Consider the following 14,903-nt stretch of genomic DNA (forward strand, 5'->3'; position numbering starts at 1 on the left):
AAAGTTGGATTGATTTAACGTTTGCTCTAATCAGTCGACACATACGTCATACATATTGAATAAATCTGCCCGACTGTTGATATTACGCAGTAATTAATTGTTTCATTGGCATATGAATCCAACAAACAATGTTAAAGATAAACATTGCAGAATTTTATTAAATATATCATACTAAATGTAATATGATATATTAAATAATAAATAAAAGTGCATGTCATGTAATCAGACCAGTAACACGAGAACAGAATTGCATGTTACAGTTGTTATGTAATATGAAATGATACGGCTATGATCTGCGGTGGTGCGATCTAACGTTTTCTCTAAATTCTTTAGTCCTCACGTGTTGGTATGTGTGCTGCTCTTGCTATGTTTTAGGATATGTTAAATGCCATTTAGGCAATGGTTCTGGATAATAGCGGATAATGCATATGTGATTTTTTTTTTAATTTTATACAGTTGATTGGTGAGGTCTCTAGTGGTGATCTGCTAAAAGATATGAAACCAGTCGTAAACACGAAATTTCAATAAACTTTTGATGAAATATAATAATTATTGTTTCCAAGATATATGAAAATATGAAGGTATTTAACCTTCATATTTAATATAGAGCTTAAATATCTTCTCGTTTCATTAAGAGCTAACCACGAAAAAATTACTTCAAGACAATTTAAAAATCTTAATATCCATTGACTCCCAACCCCCAAACAATTTTTCCGTTTAACTGAACAATTCCATTGCCCGCAGGAGGGACCGCACTCAACCCTCCCGGACGACGAGTTCTACGATGCAGTTGAGACCGGCTTCGATAAAATGGAGGAGGAGCGGTGCGCCAGGGTGTCCTCGCCGGCCGAGGTCACGCGCGATGAGGTGGAGCTGCCCCCGCCGGCTATTGATAATCGTCTCACCGTGCACCCGCTGTGGCCTGAGGTATGTGGGAATGTTGCTTTCGATTTTTTTATGTCATAGATTAGGGAAGGATTGTTGAGAGGAATAAAGGAAAGGACTGGAAAGGGTAAGGGAAAGGATATGGGCCTCCGGCTCCCCCGCTCACCGTACGAAACACAATAGCATGCTATTACTTCACGCCGGTTTTCTGTGGGGGTGTGGTACTTCCCCGGTGCGAGCTGGCCCAATTTGTGCCGAAGCGTGCTCGACTACCACATGATTTATGGTCATGTTCAGAATGAATTGGCTACCGGCTCGATGAAATTGTTGGCAGATTTTTTTTTAGTTGATACACATGCATGGATATAATATAAATTACTTGCAATTGTCGTAAGAAATACAGGCATTTATTGATTTTCAGCAACGGCCGCTGAGAAAAAGTTTAAACAAATTGAATCTTGAAATAATTTTGAAAATGAATTTTTTGCAAATGTGGGTTACACTTGAGATAAAAATATTTACTTTGTATTTATCTGCAAACATATTTTACATCGATAAGAAGGCGTGAAATAATGTCGAAAAATGTATAAAATAGGTCTCTTATCTTCCAACTATCACATCATCATCATCATCATCATCATCATCAGCCCATATATGTTCCCACTGCTGGGACACAGGCCTCCTATGAGGGTTCAGGCTATAATCCACCACGCTGGCCAAGTGCGGGTTGGCAGATGTCACATGTCGTCGAACTTTTAATTCTTGGACATGCCGGTTTCCTCACGATGTTTTCCTTCACCGTTAAGCAGTGGTGATGTTATCCACATGCGCAGATAAATTGAAAAATCAATTTATTTCCTGCACGCTCGCCCGGTCTCGAACCCCGACTTATCGATTTTGAAGTCCGAGGTTCTCACCACTGAGCCACCACTGCCTTACATAACATAACTATCACATACATCTTTAAAAAACGATTAACTATTCTATATTTTATAGAAAACGGTTATTTAAAGCCGAGATGATTCGTTGCGTTTAATAAATGAAACGAACATATTTATATTAAATTAATATTACTTACCAATTCTTTACACAAAAGAACAAAAATCGCATTGTACAATGTACATGATATTCGAGTAAAATTTATGCATGCGCATGCATAAATCGATAAATTATTCAAATGATTTCGGAGGCAATGAACAGGACGTAAGTGATATAGGCTTGGACATTGATAATGTCACAAAAGCTATCATTCGATCTTTTTTTACCGCGGCAATTTCTCTAACTAATAATCTACAATGTAGGATATATTGCGCGTGGTCTACGAAAGTAACAGCTTGCATACCTGTCATATTTTTAATATAGCGCCATCTGTTGGATTTTTTATAATATTTCGGAGTGATTCAAATGAGCATCATAATGGATCTACCCAGGGGAAAAGAGATGTTTTAATGCGGTAAAATGTACGTCACTCTCTAGCCTTAAAACTCCAGACGCGAAACCGCGAGGCGCAGCTAGTTTATAATATTAGTAAGGATACGAAGTTTACGATACGTTTAAGGCTATGAATGCATTGCGATTTAAGACAGTTAATTTCTAAAAGTTCTAATAGTATGTTTCGTATACACGAGTGAGCAATAATTGTCCAATTTGACGTCTGCGTGTACTAACTAACATTTTCCTATTAAGTGCCGTATAATGAATTTCAATGGATCGATTAGATTTTTTACCGACACAACTGACAGTGACATAACTTTCATTTAAAATGATTGGTTTTGCAATAAAATAAAAGGAACTAACGTAGAGCAAACATTTTACAATGTAGGAATTTTGGTATATTTATTATTATATTGTTATATATATTGAGGTATTGGAGTTTATATTCTAAAGCGTTTTCATAAGAGCCACAACACGAATTTTGCGTTATGGCTCTTTTACTGTGACCTCATCGCGATAAGATTTCCTCACTTAAAAAAAAGGGTTGTCGCATGTGTGTATAAAAATTTTAATTTCGTACATACTTCCGCAGTAAGATGCTTCATTCCAATGAAAAATTATTTAGACCACGCGGGCGAAGCAACGGCCAACAGCTAGTACCATACATATACATGTATATAGTTTAGTATATGAGCATGATGTGTTCGACAGATCGACAGGATATCAACTGAACAGATACAAGCCGCGTTCGAGGGCGTCGGCGGAGAGATCGGGTGGCAGCTGTTCGCTGAAGAAGGCGATATGAGGATGTACCGTCGGTATGTACATGCTACGGTTAATTCTATTTACATAGAAATACATTTATGTTAATAATAAACAGTATGTTTGAACATTTTAGATTAGGTTGGAATTTCACATCCGCTTGGAGGCAAATTCTTGAAGATCACACTTCATAATTAATTATTTACACGAACATTGTTATTTTTAACTGACTTTGAAATTATTTTGAATGTGCTAAGGGTCGGACTTGTTTTGATCGCGTGTCATAATTCGATTATATGATAATACGTGTATTGGTCGTTAATGACGAAAGGTCAAAGATTTTCATTAGGTATTCTAGACTTTTGAGTAGTTACTGTTTGAAAATAAAAATGAATTAAAAAAACCATTCAGTTTCATACTGAAAGTAAATACAGTTAAAGTAAGTAAGTCACTTAGATGCTTTCTTAAACTTCTTCTTCAATGAAAATGTATTAACATTTACAATGCAGTAACTAGTACTGTATTGAGATTAATAAAATATCGGTTAATAGAGCTAACACAAAAAATAATTCATAAAAAGGCGAATTGTCTTTACCAGACGAGGATTGTAGGAGATGGGACACGTAAAATGAGTATTATTTTTAAATGTAATTGGATTATGTAAATCCAATACAGTCTAATTTCTTATGTATGCTGATGTGACGTTTGATCGTATCAATGGACACGCACAAACTATTAAGTATGGAAATAAATTTAATGTGTATTACGTATATTTAATCGTATTGATTTTATGTTAGTGCGTAATGCAATCATTATCATTTTATTTTTCTAGGAATAAATAAATATTTGGCCCTTTTGATTTATCCTCAATAAAAAATATAAAAAATCTACAGGAAGTGAAATAGTTTTCCATAAACTTGTATTTAAATTTTCTTTTTATCGTTACAGCTATCAAATCAGGGTCTTGTGTTACTGACTATTACACATATTTTAATTCATATTTCATGAATAAAATAGGCTATTCAGGGTCGTTTCAAAAATAAGTAATTCGACATATAGTTTTGTATTATATGATTGATGATGATGCATTTAATATACGACGCACAAATGACTGACTGCTTCTCAATGAACAAATAAGTAATTAACAATATATATTTGTTTTTCTTTGTACAGCGAAATGGAGGTAGACGGTATGGTGATGGACCCGCTGAAGGCGATGCACAAAGTGCGAGGCGTGTCCGCCCGCGAAATGTGCCACTATTTCTTCAACCCGAGATATCGATATGAGTGGGAGAGTGAGTATATTTTAATGTTAATCGTTTTATTTATTTTTTAGATACTTTTTGTCATTTGTTGTGCACTGGCTTTGGATAAATGTAATTGCAAAGATATTTGAAAGGGAACTTAATATTTGTATTGAAAACCATGTAACTATGTATTTGAGAGAGTTAAACCATAAATAGACCAACTACTAATAATATCTTTATTTTCACTTATTCGTACAATAGTTGTACTCGTACAACATCACTCCAATATTGCTTACAAATAACTACTCTATTTTAAATAACTTCATACTATGTAGTACTTAAAGTTCTGTCGACTTGTACATTTGCAGCGACGCTGGAAACGATGAACATAGTGGAGGGCGTGTCGTCGGACACGCTGGTGTTCCACCAGACGTTCAAGCGCATCTGGCCGGCGTCGCAGCGGGACGCGCTGTTCTGGTCGCACGTGCGCGCCGCGCCGCGCAACACGTACGCCGTCACCAACCACTCCACCGCGCACCGGGACTATCCGGTGTGTGAGCGACGCTCTATATTCTATACGCTAGCTGTACTTGACGCTCTACGCTATTTGCTCTATTCTCTATACTTTCTTTATTTTCGCTCTACATTATCGCTTTACACTCTACATTTTCCACTCTACGTTCTATATTTACCACTCAACGCTTTACATTTTCCACTCAACGCTCTACCTTTTTCACTCAACGCTCGACATTTTCCACTATACGCTCTACATTATACGCTCTACGCTGTATTCCCTATGCTCTACACCATATACTTATAGTCTACGATCTATACTCTCTGCCAGATGTTCCCAAGTGTACAGTCTACACATTACACTATAAATTAATCATAACGAAACAGAATCCTGGAAATCTTTCTTCTTTCATCTTTTTAGTAACTCTAATCTGCCCATACAAATGTATAATCTTACATACTTATTATGAAAAACCAAATTTCACAGCCACATATTACGAACCCCCTCCCCAATTATGACACGCAACCGTTTTCCAAAGTTTGTACATAATAAAAAGTAAATTTAGATCATTTTCGCATCTTAGTAGTACATAATATTTTAAGTCTTAACATGTGACGTCACAAAGGTTTTGACCCCCCTTAACCCCCTCTTAACCCCCTTTAACATATGACGTAATTAACCCTAATACAAACAAAAAATAGTAATAATAATTGAACAACCAATTGCAGGCGAACACGGGGGCGTGCATCCGGCTGTTCGTGACGGTGTGCCTCGCGTGCCGCTCCACCTTCCCGGACAACGAGCCGCCCACCCGCGACAACATCACCACCAGCATCGCGTACTGTAGCACGGGTGCGTACTGTTATTTTATTTCATTATTTATTAAAAAGGAAAATATAAATATATATGTTATTCCATTATTTATTAAAAATGAAAAATATAATATATTTGTGGTAGAAATCAGATGGAGGAAGCATTAAATAGAAGTTAATTATGTATTTAGATTTGAGATTATGTACTTACTATTATATGGTTGATGATAATGGTTTTTAGTAGATGGTAGTATTTGGCTAATGAAATTTAAACTAGGCGATCTGTCGATGTGATAATTCAATATAATTATAATAAACAGCAATAAAATATCGCAATTCAAAGTCACTGACCATAGTAGCCGACGTTGCGTGATTCATTAAAATTCTGTTATAAATCCAGCCATTTACTAATAGGTTTCTAGTTATTTGACCTTATTAATAATTGTTTGCATCGTTTCGATTATCGTATCGTATAAAGTTCGAAAATAGCTCATTAAGATCCAATACTTAGTATATGTACCTACTCTATTGTATCAAAATAATTGAATGTATATTAAATAAAATTTTAAACGTACGTCGTAAAAGTGGCCTCTCGATCGATTTGTTTGGCTTTCTATTTAAATTGCGATCTGGCCTTATATATATGCCAAATATATACAATGCTATAACGGAAATCTATGTATTTTGCCTCGTTAATAATGACGATGTCCTTTAAGCGATGCGAAATATAAATAAATGTTTCCAATGTTCAGCCAATAGATAACCATAATCGACTATAAACTAAAATACGTTCGTTATTCAAAAATACATTTTATTAACTTATATTCAACAGATTATTGGAAATAAACAATCTGTTGAATTTTGAAGTGTACATTTTCAAAATCGATCTACTTATCGTTATATCGTTTTATTTTCCAGTGAACCCCGGCGGCTGGGCGCCAGCCGGCGTCCTCAGGGCCGTGTACAAGCGCGAGTACCCGAAGTTCCTCAAACGGTTCACCAACTACGTAGTCGAGCAGTGCCGGGACAAACCGCTAGCTATCTAGCGCACCAATCCCATACCTGGATTAGGCTAAAGCCTATAGTGCGACGGAATTTCATATACGTGTGGGTGGCGAAACCATTTTCTCAGGGTAATTCGAGACTCAATATGTCACAACACATACGAATGTATGGCTGAAACATCCAAATGGCCCTTTGATAATTGTAAATGTAATAGTGACGATAACTTCCAGTGTGTATTCTTTGTGAGCGAGATGCGATGATAGAGGTACAAATACTGTTATATGCGATGCGTTTTTAATATTTCATCAAAACACTTAGATAAATGAATTTTTTAATACATATAAAACATTATTCGACACACAAATGTAGTTATAATTTTTTGGTCTTTTTTGCAATTGAATTCCTTTGATGTGATATTAAAAACTATCTATTCCTGTATATTTTAAAATATATACACATTACAAACTTAGTAAATCTGTATATAATATTACAAATGTTCTAATAGATCTGTAGAATTGTCTTGTAAAGTAAACAAATAGTGCCCACGCGACTGTAAGTATATCATTTAAGATATACATAGGGTCATGTATGTATAGATCATTAGATGTCTATGTACAGAATTCTCTATATCCATATTGAAAATATTGTATAAATCAATTGTATCTAGTTAATAAATGATTATATTGTAGTTTTGTCGATATATAAATATATTTACTATACTGAAATATCTTGTTTTTGGTAAAATAATTATCTTTACCCACGACACTTTCTCAGTATAACTATTAAATAATCAAAACTCTAAAGTAAATAAATTTGTATTTGTTTTAAGATAACACTCGAATATTATCAGCGAGTGTATTTTTGTGACACGTTCAACATATTTTTTTGTCTCTCTCACACGTTTAGGCGTACATTTTATGTCCTTGTCTAAATAGGAACAAAACAGATATAACATTATGCGACATTTGTTTAGAAAAATGGCCTTGGCAACATTTTGTATGACGGCAGTCATTTATTTATATTTTTTATGTTGTTTTCTAAGAACATTTATGGGAAAATATTATGATATATATAAAATATAGTTGTTTCTATAAAATATTTACTAAGGCAGATATACACACATAGGAAGTTTTTGTTTTTTGTATAATCGTTCGTGTTAATGTTTATGATATATTAGGGTAAACTATATATTTATTGTCTTTTTAATTTTTTCTTATCTTCGGGTGATAATAGGCCACCAATCAAAATTATGAGAGTTACCAATTTTTAAAAATCCAACAGCAATTCTTGAAAACAGTATATTTCAAATACATCTTTTATAAAAATTAATAATTAAAAAATTAATTTATTGATTATAAATTTTTACGTCTGAAAATTCTCGAGTCATTTCTGTATTTCACAGAGGGAATTATCTTAACAGGATGTGGAAGCCAGCTGTTTGTTAATTTTTCATTTATTTAATAATAAAATATATGCTCAATATATTTTACATCGTATCGTCAGAATTTACATAAAACAGTCGAATTAAAAGTACTTACGTACGTAGGGCCATCATATCAGCACTCGTTAGAACATAATTTATATAAACAAGTTAAACACCGATCTTCATTCCATTTGTACAGGTGAAATATATTTTATTTTAATACATTAATACGCGAGTATGTTTGCATACTTCATACATCACATGTGTATTGTGAAAATTGTAAAATATCGCTTTAATTGTAAAATACGTTGTTTAAATTTTTAACTATAATTAATACAATCCAAGAAGAGCCAAGCGATAATCATTCAAATCTTGCAAAAAGTTTGCGGAGTAAATTCGCGATTTTCCAATGTATAATTTGTTGTTTTAATATAATATTTATAAATTGTGTCGATAACGCTATTTCTATAATTTATCCAGAAATAATTTTTGTTGCATAAAATACAATCTTCATCTTTATATTTCCATTGACGTATAATAAACATCTAAACTCACAATCAGGCTCAAATAGTGTCTGAAGCAAAACTTAGAATCCGCGTCTAATAGGCAGATTTATAAAATGAGCGCTTTTGAACAATACTCACACGAAGTAAAATGTTTATTTCGTTGAATGTTTTATACAACACGCAAATATTTTTTGACGAACTTTGTGAGCCTAGTTGTTTATATTACGTTAGTAAATATGTTGGATAATTATTATGTATAATTATTCACAATACACATTGTGTTGATTGCGTGGAATAATAAACTTAAAAGAGAAAAGTCGATGTATTGATGCCATAGAAGAAAATATAGTCAGTACAAAGTGATTAATATGGTTAAAATATATCACGTTTAACCAATACTCCCTGTTATTCTGGCACCTTATAGTTTTATACTTAATATATTATATTATTTAATTTTATTCCAGCGTATAGTCTTACTGAGTTCGAAGTAATGATTTGAAGATCAAAGATCCATATGAGCAGCTAAGTATGAAAATTAAACAGATTCTCAAACTCAAACAATTAAACTTTAATTTTAAATACTTGGTTTTAAACCACTTATGGGGTGGAATATTTTTATAATTATTTTAACATTCCATATTCTTGCAACAACAGATTGTTACATCTTGAAATTAGTGCTGGAATAAATTTATGAAGCTGTGTTTTTTACTTAGCTGCTTGTATGCTATTTATTTCTCAAATGCATTCTATGTTTATATAATAATTGGTACTATTTGTTACTAAATCACATTATGGGCAAGAGGTATTGCATTTAATTTTATTCTTGCAATTGTCAGTTTGACCTGTCTTGAAATCGACTTATGGACATTTTTGGTGCAAATAAATTATTGTCATATACTTTATGCTTTACAAGTTGTGTACTATATATGGTATATTGTTAAGGAACAAAACAAGTTACACATTTTTTTATTTCTAGAAGCTTCTATCCTCGTATAAAGAGCCAATACAGTGTTGAATTTAAAATCTATGATTTATTTGCAGTTTATTTAAAATGTCCAAAAGTGTAGCTGTGAGGATTATAAATAATTTCCTTGAATGAATATGGTCTCATGCAAGATTTCTGTTTTGTGATAGGTTATCAATATGTTTTTTAAAAATTGTTTATAATAAAATGTTATAAAATTTATACATGGTTTTATTTTTCCCTTTGGCGTATTTAAAACATCTAGACTCACAATCATATTGAACGGCCCAACACACGCTCGAGTCGTGTCCAGCCTGGAATGCTGAACGGGATACACTCAGTGCTATAGTTGGAATGGAGCTCTCGCTTCCAGTTTTAGTTGCGACGATGTGTGAGTGGAGGGTAGTGTTTTCTTTCTGTGATGCAGTGATGTTTTATAGAAGGAAAGTGCTGAGCGCCATCAGGAGCGCAGGAATCCCGTGGAGGTCGGTTATCAGTATCGGATGTTAGCTTGCTCTTGGTGTTGCTGGGTGTGTACGGTGGGGGCTGTTACACACACAACACATTCAATAAACAAAGCAAAGTGAAGCACAGATTGTTGTGGCTACGATATGTCGTTAAGTAAGTTGAAGTTGAGATTTGTGGGGCTGCGGACAGCAAGCGTGTGAAGGGTACCGTGTGCGTTCCTAAGAGAGATCCCGGGAACCCTTACCTGCGCGCAAGTAGGCCACCGTGAGGCTTAATCAGTAAGAGTCTGGTATAACCTTGGAACTACCCCCCAAGAAGCAAGGTATCCATGAAAGATTTGAAAGATAAAAAAAGAATAGTTACAGTTAAACATTGACCTAGAGTATGCTTTAATCTCCACTGGAAATAAAACAATGCGTGCTTATATAAACTAACATGTTCAAGGTGGTCAGTAAGTAAAGTATTGAAATAAGAAAACATATTTTATTAGATTTTGATTTATTTACAACACTTAACAATGTCATTCATATTGGAAAATGAAACGCATACAATCAGTATATAAATATAAACGGTAAGCGGCTGCTTAAATTTTAATACTTTAGCAGCTAAGAACATTAGACATCATCAGATCACTATTTAAAATACATATTTATTTCACAGTTCTTAAGTCGCATTAAAAAAAATTCCGTTAAAGACGATCAATAATATCTCATGTTATGTTCATCTCATAAGAGCGAGCAAGATAACATTAGATCTATCGCAAATCTGCATATGAGACAGCAAGATCTGATCGTCGTTTTATTTACTTTTATTAATGGCGCCGTACATTTAACACCATTAAAAAATAAGCATCAACGTTGTACATAAAATGAAAAATATTTTTGTGCGATAAAACCTATACTGTTGTCTTTTAATATAGATATACTAAATATTATGTTTACTATAAAATTTATTAACATTGTATCTTATTTCACAAATTGGGGACCAGCCCCTCTATATTATACAGAAGTACAATTCAACATCAATTTGACAATGTGGTTATTACATAATTATGTTAATTTTAGAACAATGTAACACACATCAGAAATATTATAGTGGTTTGTTTTTTATTTTTTATTTTTTATCTCTTTAACATTTCTAATAATATTCGGTACCTATAAAAATGAATAAAATATAGTTCGAAATACAATTAAAATGTTGATAAACACATAAATTTTTGCAGATTTTTTCTAAAATTATCAACATACTATGGTTAGTCATCATTTGAGCTACTTAGCAAAAATAGTGTGCTTTGACAGTAGACAAAATTATATTTATTTAGTTACAGGTATAACACACAATACATAGTACTATATTTGAGATTGAACACTGTATTCTACGTTAAATAAGATTTTACTTTATAATTATCGAAAAGGCAAAAAATTTAATTAGTACAACATCTATCAATTAACATTAGACCGTTAAATATTGACATTGAGCACAAGGAAGCGTCATCATATTATATAATCAATAATCATTATTTAAAATACACAATTTCATATAATAATTTATTTAATTTACCAGCGTCATATAGACGAAATACACTCTACACCATAATTAGTATAAACATTTATTCTATTCAACTACAATAATTTATTATAAAGAAATGAAATGTAGAAGCGAAATTTAACATCATAAAGTTTATATTATGTTTATGTTAATATTTAATATACATTATGTAGGTATAAAAAATTTGTATATATTAAATCCAAGGAATGAAAGAAAGGATTAACAATAAATTGTCTATTATTTATAGTTTAGAAAAAATCTACTCAAAAAGATTCAAAAATTTTGAATTTTGATATGAGGTGGCCGAGAGATTTGGTAAATGGATAGTATAAAAGGTATATTATATAAAAATAGGAATTTTTCAAAGCTCAAGTATATATTATGTAGACGTATCACTTTGGTAACATAACTAAGAATGTTTCCACGTGATTATATAATATTTATAATGTATAGCTGCGATTATTTTATGGTGTCATGGCGTGCAGTAAGAAAAGATGAATGATTATGATTTGCGATATTCATTTTAATGTTCTACAGTAGAAGGATGAAAATAAAATCTCAATGACGTCGCCACTCTATGGCACTCCAATCACGGATTAATTACCTACCTACACAAAATATACCCGTCTAAATGGCAACTGTATGCACATCAAATACAATGAATTAATTATATTACACACTGACCTATCTAAACTAGTACACTCATATTGTTTGCATCATATTTGCAAATATGAAAGAATTTATATTGTCAATTTTGGAACAACAAAGGTAATTTTATATTTTACCCTCTTTCAACTTTTTGAATGGCTTTGGTAAGCCCACGCGGTGATATGGTGTACTAGTAAATTTTAGGTAAGTGTTATTACCTAACAATATGACAACATTGACATAAAATTATTAAAACCGATTCGATAATGGATACAACAAACATTAAATACACACCTATTTCTAAGTAGATAGTAACATTTGACTTCTACTCTAACAGGGATATAAGTATATAAAATAAGCGTATTATCGGACACCCGTCGGATCAACAGCGGTGCTCCGTTCAGACTTATAACGTAAACGGCAAATTCCAAATGCACATTGTAGACATCTTATTCGTCTCATAAACGTCTTTATTTCCAACGTATCGTTTTCCTATTAATTCCCAACATTTGGCCCCGATATTGACGACACTGGTTCATTGTGACGATTGCATCATTCTCTCAAGCCCTAATTGTCTTTAGAGCACAAATTTAAAAAATCTCGCATGACATGATGTTTTCTCTAATTTTAAGTTTAATTCGGCTCCTAGATGTCTGTTGTGGGCGAGCCAAAGGATTTCCAGGATGTCGGATATCCTTCGTTAAAAAGTGTGGGTTTTTGACGCCTTTCCACAATTTCTTCGCCTAACATGTATCTGTCGTCTCTGCTTTTATATACTGGTAAATTTGATAATCAGATTTAAATATTAAAAATAGTCTTGAAAATAGTCTCTGTAGCATTTATTCTTGTTTTAGGATCCATCAAAGCACCCAGATGCATTATAGTTTAAGGTTAGGTGTTTTATTTTTCTATGGCAATCAACTACCAAGCCTTTCGTGTGTTGAATATCCTGTCTGGGGCCATCAAGGCGAAATATTTGTATTAATTCCACCAAAACATCATATAGAAACTCTCCAACGCGTATAATATTGTTTCAATCCGCGGAAAACTGGTGTTAAATCCGGGGCCTCAATAAATTCATTTAGAATCTATCACACAATCGCGTTCCAAGCCCATTCTTCCAAGCCATCCGGGTTATGGTTTCGCTCCCTATTTGAGCACCACCTCCATACAATATATAGTATAGACCACAGAGTAGGCGAGATTTTACCCGTCGTCGCCCCCGCTCCGCCCGCTTCGCCCGCTCCGCCCGCTTCGCCTGCTCCGCCCGCTTCGCCCACTCCGCCCTGTGGGTCACTCCTCGGCGGTGAGCGCGGCGGGCAGCAGCGAGTGGCGCAGCGCGCGGCGCACGTCGGCGGCGCTCGTGACGCCCGCCTCGTCCAGCTCGCGCCAGCGCTGGTGGTTGCCGCGCGCGTGCGTCACCAGCTCCGGCATGTCGATGAACGCTGCAATACATGGTGATGTCAAATTTATATAACTGAGAATTAGGTTGAATCGAATACGACGGAACTACTTATTTTATGTATATAGTAACAGATAGTTTTTCGATATTTTTAATAGATTTGGATGAAATCTTCTAAAACTCTGAACTCTGAATCTTCTAAACTCTTCTGAACCAATTGTGCCAAAGCATTGCCTATCTTGTTTTCACGCTATAACCGGATAATTATTGTAAACAGGCATATCTAACAATTATCAGCAAACATATAGATTAATTACGATACGTCATTTTCAAATTTTAACTTGCTCGCATTTATTTTTGATTTACTTGAATAAGATGTTAAAAAACGATATATCATTAATCACTTTAAATTCCTATTTCAAAATTGAATCCGTTAATATAAATAAACTCATTTCACTGTCGAATATAGCAAAAACACGCACCCGCCCAAGCCTCCATCATGTCGATAATAATGTAGTCAATGAATCCGATCTGCGAGCGCGGGATGGAGCAGGTCGCGCGGTCAAACATGGGCATCACCACCGGCAGGTCCTTCGCTTTCTCCTCGTCCGTTTGGAGGAAGTATTCTTCAGCAATCCTGTAACAGATGATGTTATTAATTTACTCATAGTTTCTTGTATTGTAGAGAAATAAATAGAAGGAATATAAATGATTGTTTTAATTTGATAATCTTTATTACTATCAATAATTACGTTTTGTTTAGAGACCAGTTATGTCTTTTCAATTCTACTTAATTGATTAGGAGGATATGTTGATACTTGTATCGCACACCAGTCTGATCTAATAATTCGAATTTACATAAAAAATAATCATTTAATGTTTTCTATTAATTAATTATTATGAAATCGCCAAATTGCTTATGCTAACAAATTATTACCTAATAAAATATAGATTTATGTAACTAAAAACTATAAGTGGAACTGAGAAAATTAATAAGCCATGAGTATCATGCTCACTCGTTGGTAAGTTGTGAAATATTTAGTCAGATATTTGGGCATTTTTATTTCTATTTTATAAAATTAATAAATTACCTCCTAGCCCATTCGAAAGCGAACTTCTGTGGTCGTGAAGCATTAGAGACGTCTGCGCATTTGATCATCATTCTTTTAACTAGAACTACATTCTCCTGTGATGTCAGAGCTGTTGTGTCCAAAGACAGTGGTTCCTGAAGAAAATATAGATTAAGATAAATTTATGAGATGTGCTACAAAATCGAGTATGTTTA

General features: G+C 33.7%; 2 protein-coding genes across 4 annotated transcripts in view; one reads left to right on the top strand and one right to left on the bottom strand.

Moving 5' to 3' along the window:
* Positions 1-9,774, top strand: part of LOC119831631 (ceramide transfer protein) — a 32,282-nt gene extending 22,508 nt beyond the window's left edge. Inside the window, exons 7-12 of the mRNA XM_038355062.1 lie at positions 745-927; positions 3,031-3,137; positions 4,255-4,376; positions 4,697-4,878; positions 5,571-5,694; positions 6,573-9,774. Coding sequence (XP_038210990.1) covers positions 745-927; positions 3,031-3,137; positions 4,255-4,376; positions 4,697-4,878; positions 5,571-5,694; positions 6,573-6,700 — 846 coding nt within the window. The 3' untranslated portion in view covers positions 6,701-9,774. The remainder of the gene's footprint in view (positions 1-744; positions 928-3,030; positions 3,138-4,254; positions 4,377-4,696; positions 4,879-5,570; positions 5,695-6,572) is intronic.
* Positions 9,775-10,489: 715 nt separating this feature from the next.
* The window catches only part of LOC119831751 (high affinity cAMP-specific and IBMX-insensitive 3',5'-cyclic phosphodiesterase 8-like), a 136,201-nt gene continuing 131,787 nt past the window's right edge, over positions 10,490-14,903 (bottom strand). For all 3 annotated transcript variants that reach the window (XM_038355238.1, XM_038355237.1, XM_038355239.1), the window contains 3 exons: positions 14,710-14,843; positions 14,101-14,255; positions 10,490-13,661 (listed from right to left, as the gene is read on the bottom strand). In XM_038355238.1, coding sequence (XP_038211166.1) covers positions 13,510-13,661; positions 14,101-14,255; positions 14,710-14,843 — 441 coding nt within the window. In that variant the 3' untranslated portion in view covers positions 10,490-13,509. The remainder of the gene's footprint in view (positions 13,662-14,100; positions 14,256-14,709; positions 14,844-14,903) is intronic.

The sequence above is a fragment of the Zerene cesonia genome, chromosome 14 (genome assembly GCF_012273895.1).
Source record: "Zerene cesonia ecotype Mississippi chromosome 14, Zerene_cesonia_1.1, whole genome shotgun sequence".
NCBI lineage: Eukaryota > Metazoa > Arthropoda > Insecta > Lepidoptera > Pieridae > Zerene > Zerene cesonia.